This window comes from Poecilia mexicana, unplaced genomic scaffold (assembly GCF_051168715.1).
Source record: "Poecilia mexicana isolate PSO_F unplaced genomic scaffold, ASM5116871v1 scaffold_6, whole genome shotgun sequence".
Lineage (NCBI taxonomy): Eukaryota > Metazoa > Chordata > Actinopteri > Cyprinodontiformes > Poeciliidae > Poecilia > Poecilia mexicana.
In genome coordinates, this window is record NW_028263375.1 from 5,193,171 (window position 1) to 5,212,472 (window position 19,302).

At 40.4% G+C, this 19,302-nt stretch overlaps 1 protein-coding gene across 6 annotated transcripts in view; it reads right to left on the bottom strand.

The window, feature by feature from the left end:
- Positions 1–461: 461 nt before the first annotated feature.
- The window catches only part of mical3a (microtubule associated monooxygenase, calponin and LIM domain containing 3a), a 71,947-nt gene continuing 53,106 nt past the window's right edge, over positions 462–19,302 (bottom strand). For 5 of the 6 annotated variants that reach the window (XM_088006115.1, XM_088006116.1, XM_088006117.1 and 2 more), the window contains 8 exons: positions 19,129–19,223; positions 16,330–16,380; positions 15,019–15,126; positions 13,514–13,607; positions 11,628–11,678; positions 4,718–4,817; positions 2,816–2,889; positions 462–2,080 (listed from right to left, as the gene is read on the bottom strand). In XM_088006115.1, the coding sequence (XP_087862241.1) occupies positions 1,896–2,080; positions 2,816–2,889; positions 4,718–4,817; positions 11,628–11,678; positions 13,514–13,607; positions 15,019–15,126; positions 16,330–16,380; positions 19,129–19,223 (758 nt within the window). In that variant the 3' untranslated portion in view covers positions 462–1,895. Of the gene's footprint in view, positions 2,081–2,815; positions 2,890–4,717; positions 4,818–11,627; positions 11,679–13,513; positions 13,608–15,018; positions 15,127–16,329; positions 16,381–17,975; positions 18,566–19,128; positions 19,224–19,302 lie in introns of those variants that run through there. The other variant, XM_088006119.1, reaches the window with a different exon arrangement.

Genomic DNA, 19,302 nt, shown 5'->3' on the forward strand with positions numbered 1-19,302 from the left:
ACAGATCTAGGGCTCATTATATAGTGATGCTGCCAACCCAACAGAGGTAACTGACCTATATATTTGTTTTCCTGAGGAAGATTCATTAGGAGCTTATTAAAATCATAAAATCCTCAGTCTTTTTTTATTACATGAAGTTATTTATTAAACTCTATATTGGCTGTTCAAAGTAATTTTGAAGCTGACTCTGTTTGTTGCTTTTGTATTAATCAGTTTTCATGTTTCTCATTTGTTCCTAGGAGTACATTGTTGCTTTAGTAGTGAATAACTGCATATAAATGATGCTTTGCTACTTTATTTTTTGTCTACAACAGTAAAATAATTTAGGTGATTCATCCCATTTCTTTCCCTCCCAGCTGTGAGCAACACCACAAAAAATGTGATGTCCATTCATCCGTTTTTTATCCCCCCAAACAACTGGACCCGTCCCTTTAAGGAATCAGAGTTCTGGCCCAAACATGTAAAAGAACAGCTGCATTGTTTTATTGCATACATCCAACACCCCTATGTGTTCTAGCTACATGAAGAAGCATTTACATTGCAGTCCATGTGTCAACGGAACAGTTTTACAAATTAGGATTCATTTTTCTTTACATATGGTACAGTTTTCACACGTTAATAAATATCAGTACAATCACGTCAAACGTTTCACACGCCATCGAAAAACAACAGTCTTTAAAGTTATGTAACTTTGTATTCACTGATCACGTTTGGTTTTCAACCGTACCCTCTGCTGCACTTTTAACATGTTTGGATTCTTTCTAACTGATTTGCATGAAGCAGAATAGATTAAAAAACTTAGTTCCACCTTAAAAACAAAAAAACTGGACTTAAATATAACTTTAATGTGGAAAACAAAACTTAAAAAGGCATCTTGTTCAAATATTCAGCATGAGCTGCGATTCGTCTGTAGTGTAACTGAGAACTTCCTGTGGCACAGAGTGAGCGACAGGAACTCCAGACCTCTGCTGGCATAACGACATCACACCGATGACACGGCTCCCTCCATCAGCCGCCTCCTGCAGCGCCATCAATAGCCACCCGATAATCAAACGCCTTTCTGTAAACTTTTACTGTCAGTGTGATTTACCGTAAAACGGCGGCTCTCCCGGAGAGGCCGGGCGTTATCGAGTCTGAGAAATGATTAAAGACACGTCAAGTTGCTCCGCTGCATGAGCCTGCAGCCGCATTACTGACACGCAATGGCTTCAGAGTGCAGGAGGGTTATGCAGAAGATAATGAGATCCTGGGCACTCTCCTGTGAATGCAACAGGAAAAAGTGTTCATCTTTTAAAAGCAAGCATAGAAATATAAAAAAGAACTAAAAAAGGTGGCCAGAGTTAATGAATTCTTAGTGTTGACTCACTAAACAGTGGAGGAGGACAAAAACATGGCCGTTCGGTGTGTGTGTGGTTCATTAGGATAAACACTCTGTCATTAAACACACTTCTGCAGAAAATGTTGTTCAACACATCTATACACAAAAACTTTACAATTTCTTTACATCAGCAGGACTGAACTGATTCTTCCCTTTATAAAGTCTCCACACATTGTCCCTGCGGGCCTGAAAGGATCCTCTTCAAGGCTGCGATGATAAACTAGTGAACATGAACTCGGCTCTCCTCCCACACAGAGGGAGAGGAACCCAACTGCAGAGTGATTAAGTTGGACCGCCTTCAGGCGGGGATCTGGAGCGCTGCGTCAGTGTCAGAGGCAGCCGCGGCGTGTTTGTTGTGTTGGAAACAGATCTACACATTCAGTGCTGTAGGTGTGACAGTTCCGGATCGTTTGCTCGTGTCTATCTTCAGACGACTTGAGTGGAGTTTGCGCTGCTGCTTGACGAGACAAACCCTGTGTGTGTGAGAGTGTGTGTGTGTGTGTGTGTGTGTCAGCTTTCAGGCCCAGTTCAGGCTGAATCCCTTAGAGAGCATGACTGCCTCCAGGTCCTTGTCCTCCTCCTTTTCCCGAAGTCTCTGCTCCTCCAGCAGGGCCACCAGGGCGTCGCGCTGCTCCACCACCTCCAGCATTTCATTCAGGATCTGCTTTTCCTGAGCCAGCTCCTTCTCGGTTTTCAGGTGGTCTGAGGAGAGAAAAGAGATTTACAAAAACATCCAGAGTTCAGGAAGTGACAAACAAACCAGGAGCATCTCAATTAGGGCTGAAACTGTTAATCTGATTAATTGTGATGAATCAGTTATTGAAATAATCGTCACCTAACTTAGTAACTGATTAATGGTTTTAGAGTATTATACAAACTCCAAACAGGCAATTTGCTGTAAAAACACTCGGAGCCGTAATTAAACCAAAACTGTACAAAACACACACATACATTTTGCATATAAGATTATAAACAGCTTTGTATGTAAATGTTTTAGCCAAAACTCCTAAAGTGGCAGTTATAGCTTCACCTGGTTAGGATTTGCTACAGGAATGCTGCCATTTTCTTATTTAAAAAAATAATTGAACCATATGTTTATTTGCTTCTGTTAATGTATTTGTAATATTGCATAAAAAGGTTAAATGAAAAATCTGTAGAATGTGGCAAGTTTTATCCTGATTGACTGATTACTAAAGTAGTTGCAGCCCTAATCTCAATAGATTAAAATCTATCAAATAAATGATAAGACATTTATCTGACAAGTTGAGATGCTTAAAACTATGGAGCAGTTTAAATATGTTGTTTTCAGTTCTAGTTTAAATAAAATGAATCTTAATTCAATTTGATTAAACATACTTTATTGACGCCAAAAGGAAATTAAATGCTGTTTTAACTCGTATTATATTAAAACCAATAACATTTGGCTGCAGTTTTCACCTTCCACAGCCATTCGCTCCCGGAGCTCCTGCTGCAGCCGACTCTGCCGGTCCTCCAGCTCCAGCTCTCTGGCACTTTGACACAGAACCACAGAAGAAGAAATAAGTTTGAGGCTTTAACATGACAAAACATGATAAAAAGTTTAAAAGAAAATGTATCTGATCAGCAGAGCAAACTTCAAATTATGGTTTTGAGAGTTTATTTAATAGATCAACACAAAGTAGAGAAAACTGTGTTAGAAATGAAACCTGGACAGTGTGATGGAAGTCGAAACTTTATGCAGATCAGATCTCCAGCTCCAGCTCAGACTGGGGGGAGAACATTCTCCCAGAATAATTACACTGTTCTGTCATAAAATCTAATGGCAACAAGCTGAATTTGTGGCTTCAACATGAATAATTCAGAGGTTGTGAAAACCTGTCCAAGGCCGTAAAAATCCAGCAGATTCCAAGCAAATTTACTCACTTTTGTTAAATAAACTATTCTTAGTTCTTCAAAGCAAGACAGATTTAATCCAGAAGCTTTCAGAACATGTAACAAGATAACAGCATAAATGAATGAATTTGTTTAAGAATATAATACAGTTATTTCAGTAAATAGGTAGCAAGTTGAATTGCATTCTCATAAAAGAAAGCAGAGATTAGATGAAGAATGAACAGAATAAACCCTGACGGTTTGATGATCCGCTGAGCCGTCCCGGTTCAGGACTCCGGGGAAGATGATATTTAATGGTTGACAGTGAAACATCTTTATTATTGCAGACATTAGCAGCCGGCTGCTGAGACCTGGAGCCGTCTGAAGGCTGCGTTGATCTACAGACCTTCTCAAACCAGAAGTTTTATTTGAGACGAATAAAAAAAAAAAATCAGAATCTGGAGAAAATGTAAACAAATCAAACACAAATTATATTAAAGCTGAAATTTTCTTCTTCTACTGTCATTGAGTTTATACGTGTTCCTTTAAATATCCATATCTTTAAAAAACAATGTTGCACTTTTTTTTCTTTTTTTCTTTTGTTTTTGCTTTGTCACATTTTAACAGGTGATTTTAATGTATTTCTTTGGATTTTTACATTGGGTTTAGGTCTGGACTTTGACTAGGCCATTCTAACACATGAATCAGGTGGTTTTCCTGCTGGAAGGTGAACCTCCATCCCAATCTCAGGTCTTCTGCAACCGTCTTCCTGCTGCAGAAAACCATCCCCACAGCATGATGCTGCCACCACCATGTTTAACCACTGGGATGACGTGGTCAGGGGCCAAAAGCTCCACTCATCTGAGCAGAGAGCCTTCTTCCGCATGTTTGGTGGTTTGTGACAAACTGCAAACAAGAAGACTTGGATTTCCCATGAGGTTGTATTTATATTCAAACCTCTTTATTAAGAAGAGATTTGTGGAGTATTTTTACCACTTAGGGACATTCAAAGACAGATTTCATTAACATTTTGTTTACTGTTGAGCAAGTACAACAAACAACCAAAAAAAATGTAAAAGTCACAAAAAACACATTTTTGCCTTTAATTTAATGGATGTTGTGGTTTACAAGTTGCTTAAATTTCCCAATTTTGGCCTTTGAGGCAAAAAGCTTAGACACACTGAGGTGGAGTCATAAAATTCCCTCATAAATCTCCTAAAAATGATGAAAAACAGTTCTGCTTAGCAACACTTTTACATCATGTTTATGGCCAACCATAAATGCTTTAATTTCTCAGGTCTGAGTGGTGTTGTAAAATGTAAAATGAACAGCACAATAAGATTTTAATTAGTTTTTTTCAGGTAGTAAAAACAAAAAATGAAAAAAGATTAACACAAAACCGTTTCCATATTCCAGTGTAAACTGTGTCTTCTGTGGATGCAAAACAGTTTGATAACATAAATAGTTTTTGCACAATAATTTACTTACAATATCATGAGTTCTGACTCATAGCGGACCAGGGCGTTCTTCTCCTGCACCAGCTTGAACCACTCCTGCATCAGCTTCGGGTCGTCCTTCTTGCTCATACCTGGAGGACGGGAGCAGAAGGTGAGGACAGGGCGACCAGAGGTCGGGATGTTACACAGACGGGGGCCGAGACAGGCACAGAGACAGCCAAGCTGGGTGTCCTTGCTGAGGAATGGTTGGTGGAAGGAGGAACTGACACCAGCGTGCTCAGTCGGGCCATACATGACGATGATGGCACGCAGAGCGGGGGAAGAGCCCATGGTTGTAGTGGATGTGTACACTTCTGCTTAGTGTACACACTAAGAGCAAACAGCCCACATTCACACACACCCACACACACACACAACCACCTGTTGTTGCCATATTGAGTTTGTGTTACCCAGTTTGGCCAGTGTGCTACATACAGCCGCCCCTCCTCGAAGATTTTAGTCTTCTTTTTAAACTTAGTCTTAAAAGTTTGAAAAGAACAAGAAAATAATCAACTGCTTGTTTTTGAGAAAATAAAAACCACAATAAATCATTTCCAAACATTTTCCACCTTTAAAGTGACTTAGATCCATTTACAGTTCAACTCAGATTAAGCAAACGTGTTGCATAAAGAGCTGCTGTAAAATGTTTGTCTGCCAAACGGCACAAAGAAGAACCTGATACCTGCTGTGAAACACGGAGGTGGTAGCATCATGATCTGGGGTTATTCTTCTGCAGATTAACTGATAATTCTGTCAAAGTGGATTAGAAGAGACTAAATACTAGTCAAAACCTTTAGATGCTCCAAAGCTGAAAATTATTTTAAAAATATTTTTTATCAAACTGAAGAACATAAAATACTAGTTTGCTTCGTACAAACAAATCTGTTTGTTTCCCAGTAGAACAGCAGGAGCTGCATCACATTAAGCAGGTGGAACCAGTCTGGACATTATTTACCATCCTAAATCTTAAAAAAAAAAAAAAAAAATAAGTAGAGTCTATGTAAAATTTCCACAAATGTTTCACATAAAGCCCCACAACTTGGAACAAAACCTTTTTAGACCCCATTAATGCTCAGCAGTTAAGAGGGCAGAAAGTAAGAAATACATCTACTCTTTGCACATGTTCTACTAAAAGTTTAAAATGTTCATGAAATGACTCAGCTCTTGTATCGAGCCTGCCTCAGGGGAAAGCATGGTCAGAGCCACCGGCGTCATGCACTGCATTCAGAACGACTTCATTCCTGCTTTGTTCTGCAAAGAGCGGTCTATGCAGCATGCCTGGGGAGGTCTGATGCTGGTGTGATGAAACTTTTCATTCATCTCCCTGCAGCAGGTGGAGCCGAGGAGTTTCAATCAAACACCAGAAGGGAACCCTTGACGCAGCATGACATACTTAGCTGGGTTAGAGGAAACTCTTGCAAAATGAAAAGGAAAAAAAACGTCGTACACAAATAAACGGCATGGCTGTGGTCTCCAGGATGGAGCTGAGCTATTGACAGAAACAGAGACGGACACAGCTGAGGAACAGCGCATCAAACTGAAAGCAGAACAATTACCAAATCAAAACTGATCTTTCTAACATAGTCTGCATTTTTTCATTCCTAAACCACAGAAAAGGTCCACCACCAACAACCCTCAGCATAAACTGTTAAAATCTGGGACAAAACGGCAAAAACAACCACAGAAACACAGAAACACACCGGTTTCCTCACACTCAGGCAGAGTTACGTCTCACAGCTGTTAGATACAGAGACAAACCAGACGGTGCATTAAACTTTAAGACTTGCTCTGGGTTAGATCTGATTGTTAATGTCAAACTGTCACAGCATGCAACGTTTTCAGTGCTCTAATACACACTTGTCTGTGAGCTTCCAGGTATTCATACTGAAGAAAGAATATGCATATTTAAAGGGCACAATTCCCAACAGCAACAGCAAAAATGGGATAAATACAGATTAGCCAAACAGCAAAAAGAAACATGCTGTTGATTAAAAACACGTCTGGATAGTTTTCCCCTTGATTGGACTGCAGAGTTTCACAACTAAAGCAGGGAAATATTTCCTCAGGCAACATTTTAAATCTGCTGGGAAATACTCAACCTTGGATTGTGTTTAATTGCTGTTGAACATTTGCAGTAAAAATAATATAATTACTTTTCATTGTGTAACTGTGTGGTTCTACTCATACGTCGGCCATTTTGGAGGACATGTCAGACGCTGCTGCATGAGCAACACCACCAAGATGTTTGTTCAATACAGTTATGGACTGTAGAAATTTAAGACACAACTAGAACATCTTTTAATCATCCACCTGCAGCCGTTACTTCGAGATGGGCTGAACTTTTCATGTTGATGTTAACAGTGTTTGGACTCTTCCTCTTTAGCATTCCTTGTGTCTGGTTTACTGATATGTTTAAACTTCAGCAGCATCACCACTAACGTTTGGTACTCTGACGTGTTGCTATCGTTTCTGTTATTGTGAGTAACTGAAGTCATACATTAGGGGAAACAAAGTAACCCAGAGCTGGAGAGCCTTACGACTGAGAAGGCAACCTGCCACAACTCTGGAAACATGCAGCAAGGTGGCGTTACCTTCAGAGGAACAGCAAGGGCAGAGGGAGAGCGGTCTCCGGCGAGGCACCCCCACAAAGGGCTCAACTTCCACAAGACGGGGGGAAGTAATGAGAGGGAGGGACACAGATGGTGCAGAAGCCAAGGAGAAGGAAGCATGAGAGGATAATGTAGAAGAAAGAACAGGACACCACAAAAGCACAAAGATGGGGAAGGAAGGGGAAGGAGGAGAATATCAAGGAGAAAAGTCAACAGAGGACAGAGATATGGAGGAGAAGACCAATCCCCTACAGAGAAGAGCTGGGAGAGATAAGCTGTGGTGTGAAAAATGAAAAAGGGTAAAAACACAGAAGGGAAACAAGTGAAAACAACAAATCCACACAACCGAGCTGGAAAAAATAAGCCTCCCGTTTGATCTTCCATTTGCAGCTCCACAGATAAACTTCAATTAGGTGGCAGCTCCCTGTGTCAGTAATAAAATGGAAATAGCCTACAACATATGGTCAGTGTTTATCAAAGCACATAAAATAATTTAACACCATTACTCCAGCCGCTACTGATCACCAGGGTATCCATGGCGTTCACACACACACTGATAATTGCTTTGTCTTTAAAGAGCCTCTCTGAGTAAAAACCTGCCTGAACACGTTTAGACCACCCACCCTAATGTGTTGCCAGACTTTTGAAGTTTGGAGACTTTTGAAGTGCAAATTGGGATTTATTTTTCTAATTTGCTTTCAGTGAAGAGATTTTCCAAAGAAAAAGAGGAACGATTGTAAACAGCATGGGCTCCTTTAATTAAAGTCCAAATAATGAAGGTAAAGCATGTTGTTCAGACAATTCAAACAGGATGCGGAGCTGATTGTGTGGGACGTAGTTAGCAGGTTTTACGGCTGGTGGTTGAAGAGTTTTAAGGCCTGAATGTTGGATAATGACAAGAGACTATCACAGAGAAAAGAGAAAAGCTGCAGACTACAATATGTGCTTTGGAAAGACTGGCGTCTTAATGGCTTTTTAATGGCTTCCTCAAATTATGCAAATATTTTTGGAAATGCATGCTCAATAGATTTTTATCTGAACAGGAATAATTAACTTATCTGATTCCATTTTTATGGAAATCTACACTTAGGTGACAGAATCTAAAGGAAAACAAGTAAATGGTTCCTGTATCACCTGAAGGGCTAAAACATAACAGCAGTTAATCAACTACACACACTACAGACGCCATAGCAACAGGTGTCCGGTTGTCGTGGTAACAGAGTGAACTCTGTGATTCCTGGTTCTCCTACAGTCAGTTCCATTATTTTAACATCTTCTTTGGATTGTTGTGTTTACTGGTGATGAAGTGGAGCAGTGGAGCCCAAAGTGGGTCCTGGAGGGCCGGCGTCCTGCATCTTTTATTCTCTCTCTGGTTTAACACACCTGGATCCAATGATGGCTCACTGGAGGCCTAAGAGGAACATTGACAAGCTGAAAAGTTTGTTACTACCACCAGGTAGAGAACTAAAACCTGCAGGATGCCGGAGGGATTCAGATATAAACTTTTTGAGTTTCAAATTATGCAATGAACCCTCATTATAAATAAAAAAAACCTTATTTTAAGATGCACCATTTGGTTTGGGTTTCAAACTAATCTATCTCAGTTGGGATCGGATTGCTTCACCTGATCGCTCTTTTGCTCTTATTGATACTTTCACTTGTGTTTAACTGTTAACTACTTTGTTTCATTTCTAATATTTTTTTATTCTTCTTACTCTTATTTCAGCTCTGCTGTTTTTGAAGTGTTTTATAAATGATGTTGACTGAAAAACTCTGTTCAGCATTCATGCATAGTGCATGAGCCCAACAGTTAAATTGGAAAACAAGCTGGTTGTAAAGAGATGAAACAGCACGCCTCTGGTCAAGCGGATACAGCGAGGAACATTAAAATGCTCACCTTTAAAATCTCCACATTCACCTGTCAACAAGCAGCAGGATGAAAACACACAAATCCCACGCAAACCTGAGGAAACACACACGTCTCCCGGCTCTCGCTGAGAGATCCACGACTCGAAATCAAACTACTGGCCTCTCTCAAAAACACTGCTGAGCTCACAGAACGCATGAGGAGAAAAAGATGGATTCCTCCGCAACACGACAGCAACAGACAACATCAAGTCTCCACCCAGATGAGCTTCCATGTTGCAACTACACTTCAGACTCAGCCGCCGCCGTTAAAGGGTTAAAACACTGATCCATCAGGACGGACAACAGAAACACTCTGGGAGTGAAGCGACTGAGCAGGAATGAGGAAGCAACTATTGGGGATATAAAGCAGAACTACAGCAGCACAGAGCCAGACCTGCAGCTTGGTAGGAGGCAGTTCATGGAGGTTATATAAGACTTTTGTAGTGTGTGTGCGTGTGTGTACGTGTGTGTGTGAAGGAGGGCTGAATTTCATGTGCATTTCCAATTTACATATTCTATCTTAAATATGTAAATGAATCAACGGAGGGCTGAGATGAAACAAACTGGAAAACTGGAGTAATTGGATAAATTTAATCACAAGAATATAAATTTTAGAGTCAACCCAAACAGGTAGCTTAGAGCTCATGTATCAAAAATCCCCTTCGTAAAATAGTCTGGTGTCTTTGATTTATTTTTAAATAATCCCTTTAAAAGATAAGGCATCCATTTCAGTTCCTGGTTTTAAAATTTAAAATGATGAAAGAAAAGAAAAGATCAATCCGATCTGTAGATCAATCCCTTCTGTCGGTCCATGACAGGATTGGTAAAAAAATATATATACATGTTATTTACCAATCCTGTCAGAGGAATTATATGCATCCAAAACTCAGAGCCGTTTGGGGCAAACAGGGTTGTAAAAAGTGCTTCTATTATAAACAGACCCAGAAAAATACACACATTTATGTTGCTGAGCAGGAAACCGTGTGGCTGCTGCATGACTGGCTGACAGAGTTTAGACAGTAAAACTCTCCTGAGCATCAAACTGGGGTGTCAATCCGTGATTTTTTATGAGTTTATGACAAAACGTCCTGCCGGTGACGTTGTCCAGCAGATCTCCAGTGAGCCTTACAGGTATGACTTTTACTGCTCATGTTGGGTTCGCTACCCAACATGAGGGTAACGAACCTCATGTTTGTTACCCTCAGTTTGAATCTGGCATCAGAATCAAACTGTGAATCTGATGCCAAACATTTAGGAATCTCTGTTGATCTTTCCTCCCAGCAGCTGTTAGACTTTATAACAAACTAAATGAGTGTTTATATCCCTGCTGGCACCAAACAGTCATTTATTCTGCTTCTGCTCATTTTACATAACATTTCTGCTGTTGTTGCACATCTGTTTTTCTGATAAACTGCACTCTAAACACGCTGTTGTCTTTTTAATGTTCAACACATAAATATTATGTACAGTAAACAAAACCTCATTTGCACATCATCCCTTGGATTGAGAGTATTTCTATTAATAATGTTATAATCGTGTACTGTATATTATTATTATCATTGTTGTTGTGTGTGTATATATATATTTATTTAACACTTTTGGACCTTCAGTGGATCCTGCATGTCTTGATGCAGCTGTTACACCTGCATTTTCGCTCTGTGGGATAATAACAGTAATTTCTACTCTATTCTATCCATCTATAGATGTCATAGTTGGCATCTATGGCTCTAACTTTAGATGCAGTCTTCTCTCAACGTCCCATGTTTGACATATCCTCAGTCTGTGGCTTTGACTATCTTTAGGTACATCCATGTCTGCATGTCAGGAGCTCTGCACTCTGCTCACAATTTGTTTAACTGTAATGTGCTTTTATGGTATTTATTTATGGCTTTAAAGATGCAATAAATGTATCGACTCAAAATGAATTCCAGACTGGGACAAAAACAAATCCTCATTGGGGCATGCCTCCTTTTCCATTTAAAATAGATTCATAAAATAATGTTTTAGTATTTTGCTGCTGTATGGTTGTCAGCGTCTCCTTGTGCATTTTGCTCAGATTCCTGCTGCAGTCTGTACTGAACAATCTGCATAACAAGGACTGACACACAGCAGCTAATCTTCTACTCCCTCATTCCTTATTCATAACTTCATGATCTTTATAAAAACAGTGTCTGATCTCTGGTGTGACAAGTGTCCCGACTAGAAACCCAGCGAGGGATGAAGGCGGAGAGGTTAAGGAGCACGAATAGTGCAAAGGCTAAACAGCCACCAGACACTAAAGGTAGACATGTGGGGTACAAAGCTCAAGTAGTAAAACAAATAGGGGAAGGAGAGGTTGGGTTAGCTATTGGATTAGTTTTAAAGCGACAGATTTGAAATACATACCGCCCAGATGCAAGTCCAGGATTTCACTGTAATTAGAATCTCCCCAATAGTCTACAATGACAGGGTAGATTAGAGATAGGAGTTACTTTACACGACCCCAAACTGGGCATCCAAACACAAACACAGACCAAAAATCTTCAACAGCATGTCATGCAAACACACAGACACGCTGCAGCGACACTCAGAACAAAGAGAGTTGGGCAGGACGCACCACAGTGTGTTCTGCAGTGCAGGAATCAACGCAAACTTGCATTTTCCAGATATAATAAACAGAGAGTTGCATAGATTTGCTGTATTGCTGTTTATGGGGTGAATTTTTGTTCAGTTTTAGAGTCAAATGCATTGAAGAAATTCAGTTTGAGGTTAGTTTGGATGACAAACTAACTGTGGAAACCAGTTTTAACAGATAAGCTTCAGAGGGCTCCAAACAAATCTCAGCAAATATCTGCAGCATTTCACAAAGATATTTGCAGAGACTCTTCTAAAACAGAAGAAGCTGCCAAAGTTCTAACTGGCAAACTGGATGCCAAACATTCTGTTTGCAGTTTAGAGATTGATCAAGGTGCAGAAACTCTCCTCATTGAGAGGCAGCGAGAGGCTAAGCATCCAGATTGAGCACAGACAAATCTATGTGGGGACACACATTCTCCTGATCGCATGCAGCGCTGCACTTCGACGATGGCACACATGTGATGAACAAACAGAGATCAACATGTTTGGAGATGGAGAACTGCTGCTGTGTGTCACCACAGATGGAGACAACATGACAGTGTGCAAAACGGAAACCCAAGTAGATCTGATACCTGATCTTCTTTTGTGCTGTTTGGGTAATGTACAAGTACCTTTATACAAGCCTTTAAGAGAGTAAAGCAGTGCACATGTTAAAATACATTGCAACATCTGATTGTATGAATATTGGATGGGAGACATAAATCTGGCTGCTGGAAAATGGAAAAGATTTAAGTAACTTTATGTTAGTATTGGTGTTAACAAAACAATGTAGGCGTCCCTGCTTCAACAGGCTTCTGAAGATCTGGATCAGATCTTTCAGATCCAGGACACATCTGGAACATACAGGACACCTGAGGACACCTGAGGACGCCTGAGGACACCTGAGGACGCCTGAGGACACCTGAGGACGCCTGAGGACACCTGTGGACACCTGAGGACACCTGAGGACGCCTGAGGACGCCTGAGGACGCCTGAGGATACCTGAGGACACCTGAGAACACCTGAGGACGCCTGAGGATACCTGAGGACACCTGAGGACACCTGAGGACACCTGAGGACACCTGAGGACGCCTGAGGACACCTGTGGACACCTGAGGACACCTGAGGACACTCCTGGAAGATAATTCGTTTGAGCTACAAGCTAACTGAAAAGAAAATGATGATATACGCCCTCTAGACAGTGGAAGTAATACATTGTGTCACAGATTGTCTGTGATAGCCACTTGCCAACATGATTTTAAGATCAACAGCAGTTTCATTTTCTGTCTGATTTTACATTGGTAGAACTAAATAAACTGTAAATGTGGACAGGTCTGTCAGCGGAGTGAGAATCATGACTGCAGCGGCGGATTGTGTGGTTTGCAGGTTTTCAGATATCACTGTTATTCCCTTTGGAGCATCTATAAAAGGTTTAACCGATAATGACATGAAGATAAAATGAGGTCTTGGATGGGGGAACCAGTGGGACGCCGACTGTGAAAGGAGATTTAACTGTCAGGCATGAAAAAATCCCTTTAAAATATTAATAAAAAGCAAATAATAAAAGTAGTGACAGCAATTAGCTTTCTAACTGCCGATGTCATGTCAAATTTGTGGAGATATTAAAAGATAAGCTGGTAAAAATGAGCGAGTATGAAAGTTGAATAAGTTGTTACCTGCTTCTCCCCGCAGTGCTTTCTCCACGGCGACACCGCGCTCCTCCAGCTGCCGCTGCTTCTCCTCCACCTGCTCCAGCTGCCTCTGGATGATCTGCGCAGACATATCAAGAATTAACGGCTCAGAGGAAGGAACAGACCAGACATGCCAAATATTCAATTCACATGCACTTATTTCACATATTTAAATAAATCCACCTCATAAAGTACATCTCACTGCAGCTGTGGGGGAATGAAATGCAACCTGGCCCTTCATCACCACATAAACGTCGAAGTGAATCTAATGGTCCATACTGAACCAGGACTGGCCGTTTTAAACGGGACTTAAGGCGATTCAGAGAACAAAAAAAAAAAAAAAAAAAAAAAAAAGCTGCTGGAAATGGGAGAAAAAATGAGCAACAACAGCTGCAATGAATTAAGACAGAAATGTACCAGCTACCCCAACACACACACAAAGTTTGGTATTAAATTCATAAGGCTGCATCTCAGTAAATTAAAAAACTCAAAAAGCTGAACTTTTTACACACAAAGTGATATATTTAAAGTGTTTATTTTGTTCATTTTGATGATTCTGGCCTGCAGCCAATGAAAATGTCAGTTTCACAACAAAACAAGGATGAATGCTACCATGAGTTGTTCAGTGAGGAATCAAACACTCTCCAAAAGGAAGGTAAGCCACTGCAGGCATTGCAAAGGAAGCTGGCTGGTCCATGGAAAGTTCAGTGGAAGGAAAAGCTGTGGAGCCAAGAGGGATAATCACAGCCCTGAAAGGATTCTGAAGCAAAACCCACTAAGCCCTTCCTGAACCATTCCAGCTTCAATCACCATGGTAACACCGATGTAAACCCAGTTGTCAAGATACCAGAACCACCAATGCAGGTGAGCTGATCAAAGCAAGCTGGACTTCCTGAACAGTTGAGCAGAACCAGAGGCTGATCTGCTTCCTGCCACGATGCACTGATGCAGGAGTTCATGCAAAAGGAGCCCAGCCCAGAGTGCAGACACTGTTCACATGTCTGGATTAAAAATATGATTTATATTCCGGTTTTCTGAGCAGACGAATTTCAGGTTTCCCTTTCATCGTAAAAAAAAAGCAGTGAGTGTGAAAATATGCAAAGTCTTACCTTTTAAATTGAATTACTGAAATAAATTGCCTCTCAAAATTCTAACATGCTTATATACTGACATATATAAGCATGCAGAAAGATTTTCTGTTTGGCTGTGACAGACAGGAAAAACTAAATGCTGAGCAGAAACGAGGCAAAACAGCCAAACAGCCTGAGGGAAGCAGGCAGCTTAGAGCTGAGTCAGAACCCTGAAGGTCCGAATCCCAAACACTTTCCTAAATGAGACACGCAGCTGGGCTCAGGCCGCAGCAGCTGAGTCACACTGAACAGCACATATGGTATCAGACGCAAAAGAGAAGAGAAAAGCAGCCGGAGCGCCGATAATTCAGCTTAAAACCCTGAGATGACATCAGGACAGATTCACTTTGAGCAGTGTACCTGCGCGCGGTGCAGCCGTTTGAGCTCCTCCTGCTTCGCCTGTCGCCGGGCGGCTTTCTGGACTCTGCGTGTGAGCTTGGCATTCAGCTCCTCCTCTGTGTAGGTTTTCTGGTAGAGAACAGAAAATATGACTCAGAGAATCTCTTTTATAAAAGTTTCAGACTGGAAGCCGCAGAAGGAGCCTGAAACTTCAGAACATCAACAGCAGAAAGGGAAACTGGACGGTGGAAGGTGAGGCGGGGATTCACCGGACTGGGTTTCCAAAAGAACGGAAATTTACAGAAAAACATCTCGAGGTTTGAATTAACATGTAAATAAGCTTAAACACCACAATTTGCAGAATTGCTAATTAAAGTAAACTCATGATAACATGAGAATAAAGTTGTAATATTACCAGAAAAAAAAATAATATTAGGAGAATGAAGTAGTAATTTTATAACACTAACACAAAAAAACATTAAAAATTAAAATGAGGAATGTTGAGTATATTGTAAAGTCATAATTCTGAATAAGTTTTACAAAGATGAAATTTAACTCATCAGCATCAAATTATTATCAGGATTTTGTGCAAACGAATGAATCTTTTCAAAGAGATTCGGACTCATCCACGATTCTTTATCTTTAAAATGTCTTTTCTTCTCACGTAATCATGTTTATTTTCTAACGTTATGACTTTATTCTCATTCTTTTTTAACACTTCATTGTACCAGATTAATAATCCTTTACAAGCAAATAAAAGACAATATTTGTAATAAATTAATTGATATAGAATTTTATCTAATCTTTCAGGTAATTGAAATGTTTTGATAGCTGCGGCATCTTTTCTGTACTTCTAGTCTTGAAAAATAATGAAATCACAAATTTCCAGACTCCATAGAAACCACAGATTGGAGATGCTCTTTTATAGGATGAATTACAGTTTGCTTATTTAAAAATGGCTGGAATTTCTCTTTTTCAGATGACTTGTTGGGACATGAAAAGCCTTCATAAATCAGAAGAAAGGAGTAAAGGCAGCGAGGCAGAACAAGCTGCTCCAGTCGGCTCACTGGAGTAAATCCACACGACGGATGAATATTTACGACATAAACGTCAGAAGGAAGAGGAAGACAGAGATGCAGTCTTATCAGAGTGACCAGTAGAGCGAGCTTTTAGGAAGAAGTCACGTTTTAGAGCATCCAGCAGTGAGAGAGCGAGCGCCGTTTATTAGTCGTGGACCAGAAACACGCAGCTTGTTACGACAGCGAACTGTGCAGAAGTGGAGGAGCGAGGAGTGGAGGGAGTTTTCAACAGGAACGGATGTAATACTGCTACCTTTGTGGCGTACGATCTCTTGAACGCCAGCGCGTGAGGAACATAAACAGACTTGATGAAGACAAGACAGAAAACAGGGAGGAAAACAGACATGATACAGACGACATGATTAAATGGGTTAATGATCACGTTAAACAGCTCAAAATCAAAACAGGGACAACTCAGGTGGTAAAAAAAATCAAAATAGGCAATGTTAATAACCCATAACGTGACAGCTAGACACAGAATCATCACAAAAGTATTTCTCCCCTTACAGATTTCTTCATTAAAAATGAAAATATCCCAGTTTTTTGTTGAGTTTTAATAGCCAAACAGGCCTGATGAGGTAGAACCTCCCTGACAGCGTAAAGTTGGCTAAGATCTAAAAAAGCAACACAACATGTACAAAAAAAAAAATCTAAGAACAGATGAGAATAAAGTCATCAACACTTATTCGTCTGGAAAAACAATAAATCGGCCCCAATTTCCTAGATTTTGGATGATTGCTGATTGGCCGATAACATGAGAGACCAATCTTATCCATGGATCTTATCCACTGCTGCATGATCTGAAACTCAGCCGCTTTAGCTCTGCAGTGAGAGAAAGCTGCCTGACAGATCCGCCACCAGGTCACATCTACACGTGAAACCTTTCAGGCAAAAAAAAAGATGATATCGGCAAAATCAGCATCACCAGGTGAGTCTTTTTTAAAGATGGGTGATCGCTCAGAAAAATGCTATCGATGCACTGCAAGTTAAAAAGTTACAAAGATGGATTTACTCCATCAGCCCCACATGTAAAACTCTGCAGGCCTCACTTGGTCATGGTTTACCAAAAAACATCTTGAGCTGAAGACGTTTGGGAAAATAAAGTTTACATCTCAAACTAATAGCGTTTTAAAAAAGAAAATCAAACCTACAGAAAAATACACATGGCACTTTGGCCAGAGTTTTGAAATCAGGGAACATTTCTCCTGCTGAAGCGATCAGAAGTCAGGAAGACGGAAAATATTCAGTTAACGCGACTCTTAGTCTGGCCTCGATTTTACAGCTTTAAGCTCAACAGCACACCAGCAAATCCACTTCCAGATGGTTTTGGGGTGTCCTAGTCAAAGTATGGACTTTAACACAAATGTCCATTTGTGGCTATCTGACATTAAACAGGACTTCCATCCTGGAAAACTCTCAAATATGGCTGAATTTAAACAATTCTGCCAAAAATCCACCTCAGTGATTTTACAATCTCAAGCAGCTGTTAGGTCACATTAGTACAGCAGAAGGTTGGTTTGCATTGCTGTTTCATTAATACATGAAAAAACAGAAGAAATCTGCAGGAGAGTAAATATTTTCACAGCTGTGTAATTCTATCTAAAACTACAACAATAAAACAGTAGAAGACACAATGGGACAGTTTCAGCTCTAAACCTACATCTGAACAGATCAACTGACAGAGAGGAAAACTGCAACCATGACAGTGACTAGAGTTCATCAGGTCCCGTGAGGCCTGGGAGGCATGCTGCTGTGAATTCAGATCACTTTTCACAGACCGTTTCGATATCCATTTCTGTCTCCTAGCGTCGTCATCACAATGCAGAAAACTAAAAGGGAGCCTGTCAGTAGTTTCAAACGGTTAAAAAATTCATGCCTCTGGCCCTGAACTCCACTGTGTCTAAAAAACAAGGACACACACGGACTGAGCTGCAGCGGGAGAATCATTCTGAATTTCACAACTTGATGAATGCAAATCCATTGAAATGAAAGAGCTTTTCTAAAATGTGAGGTTTTTGTGAACCTCATATGATATATTGAGGCCTGCATACAGAAAAACAAAAAATCAGCCACTAGAAGAATTTTCCCAACTTTTTCCCCAATCAAGCCTGATGAAGATGTTTAAGATCTCTGATTGGGCTTCTCCAGACCTTGGAGACGGGTTCATGTCCTAATTTGGTGCCATGATTAGTTTTGGGATCATTTCTCATTTTGAGGCTTTATTAAAAAAACGTTAAAATACCTAAGGTGAGATTTAAAAGCCAAAACCATATTTGAAACTCAGAATCATTTCCCCTCACGCTGCGTAATACCTCCTCATCGTCTTTCTCCTTTTCTTGGTCAACCTCCTTCTCTGGCTCCCTTTCTTTCTGCCTCTCTTTCACCCTCTTTTTCCTCTTTATCTCCCTCCTCCTCTCCTTTTCCAGTCTCTCCTCCTTTATTGCCTCCTTCTGCATCCCTGACACTAGGTCAAAGATGTCCATATGCCGCTAAGAGTGGAAGAAATTATTAAAAACAAATATGAAAAAAATGAGCTTTTCAAAACAAACAGGGGGTATAACAGTAATATTCAGTTCCTGAAGGAAGTTTAAAGCAGCAGTGATTCATATTTTCTATAATAATCTGAATAAAACGAAGGTTAAATTTAATATTTCACTTTTCAACAAATTCAAAACATTGGATGTTTACTATGTTAGAATCGTAGCGAACAGAAACCTGATGATTATTCACTCCCCTTTACTTTTATATTTATTTCAGATGGATGAACAACAGAGGAAAAACTACCTTCAGTTATTTGGTAGCTAAATATAACATAAACACACCACTTTTACATTTTTATTAAGAAAAACCAATACAACTAGCCACTGCTTTGTTTTGGCCAACCACTTGAAATCCCAGTGATATTAAAGTTATTTGTTTGCAGACTTCTGAAATAGTTAAGCAGTGTGAACGCCTCGGTCAGGCGCTGTGCCGTCGTGGTTCTGTGTAAACGCTCTGCCGCCTGAGGCTTCCTGGCTTGGCAGACGGAGCTGATTTGTGAAACTTTACTCACGTCTGCCTTTGATTTCTGGGACGATCTCTCCAGAACATCATCACAGGACAGGTCCGAGTCCTCGGAAAAGCTCAGGTTCCTCCGAGTCTTGAAGTCTGTTCAACGCAGTGAGAAGAAAACATGAACCTCCAGGATACAAACCTTCAGAAACACTGGACTTCTGAACGAGGATCT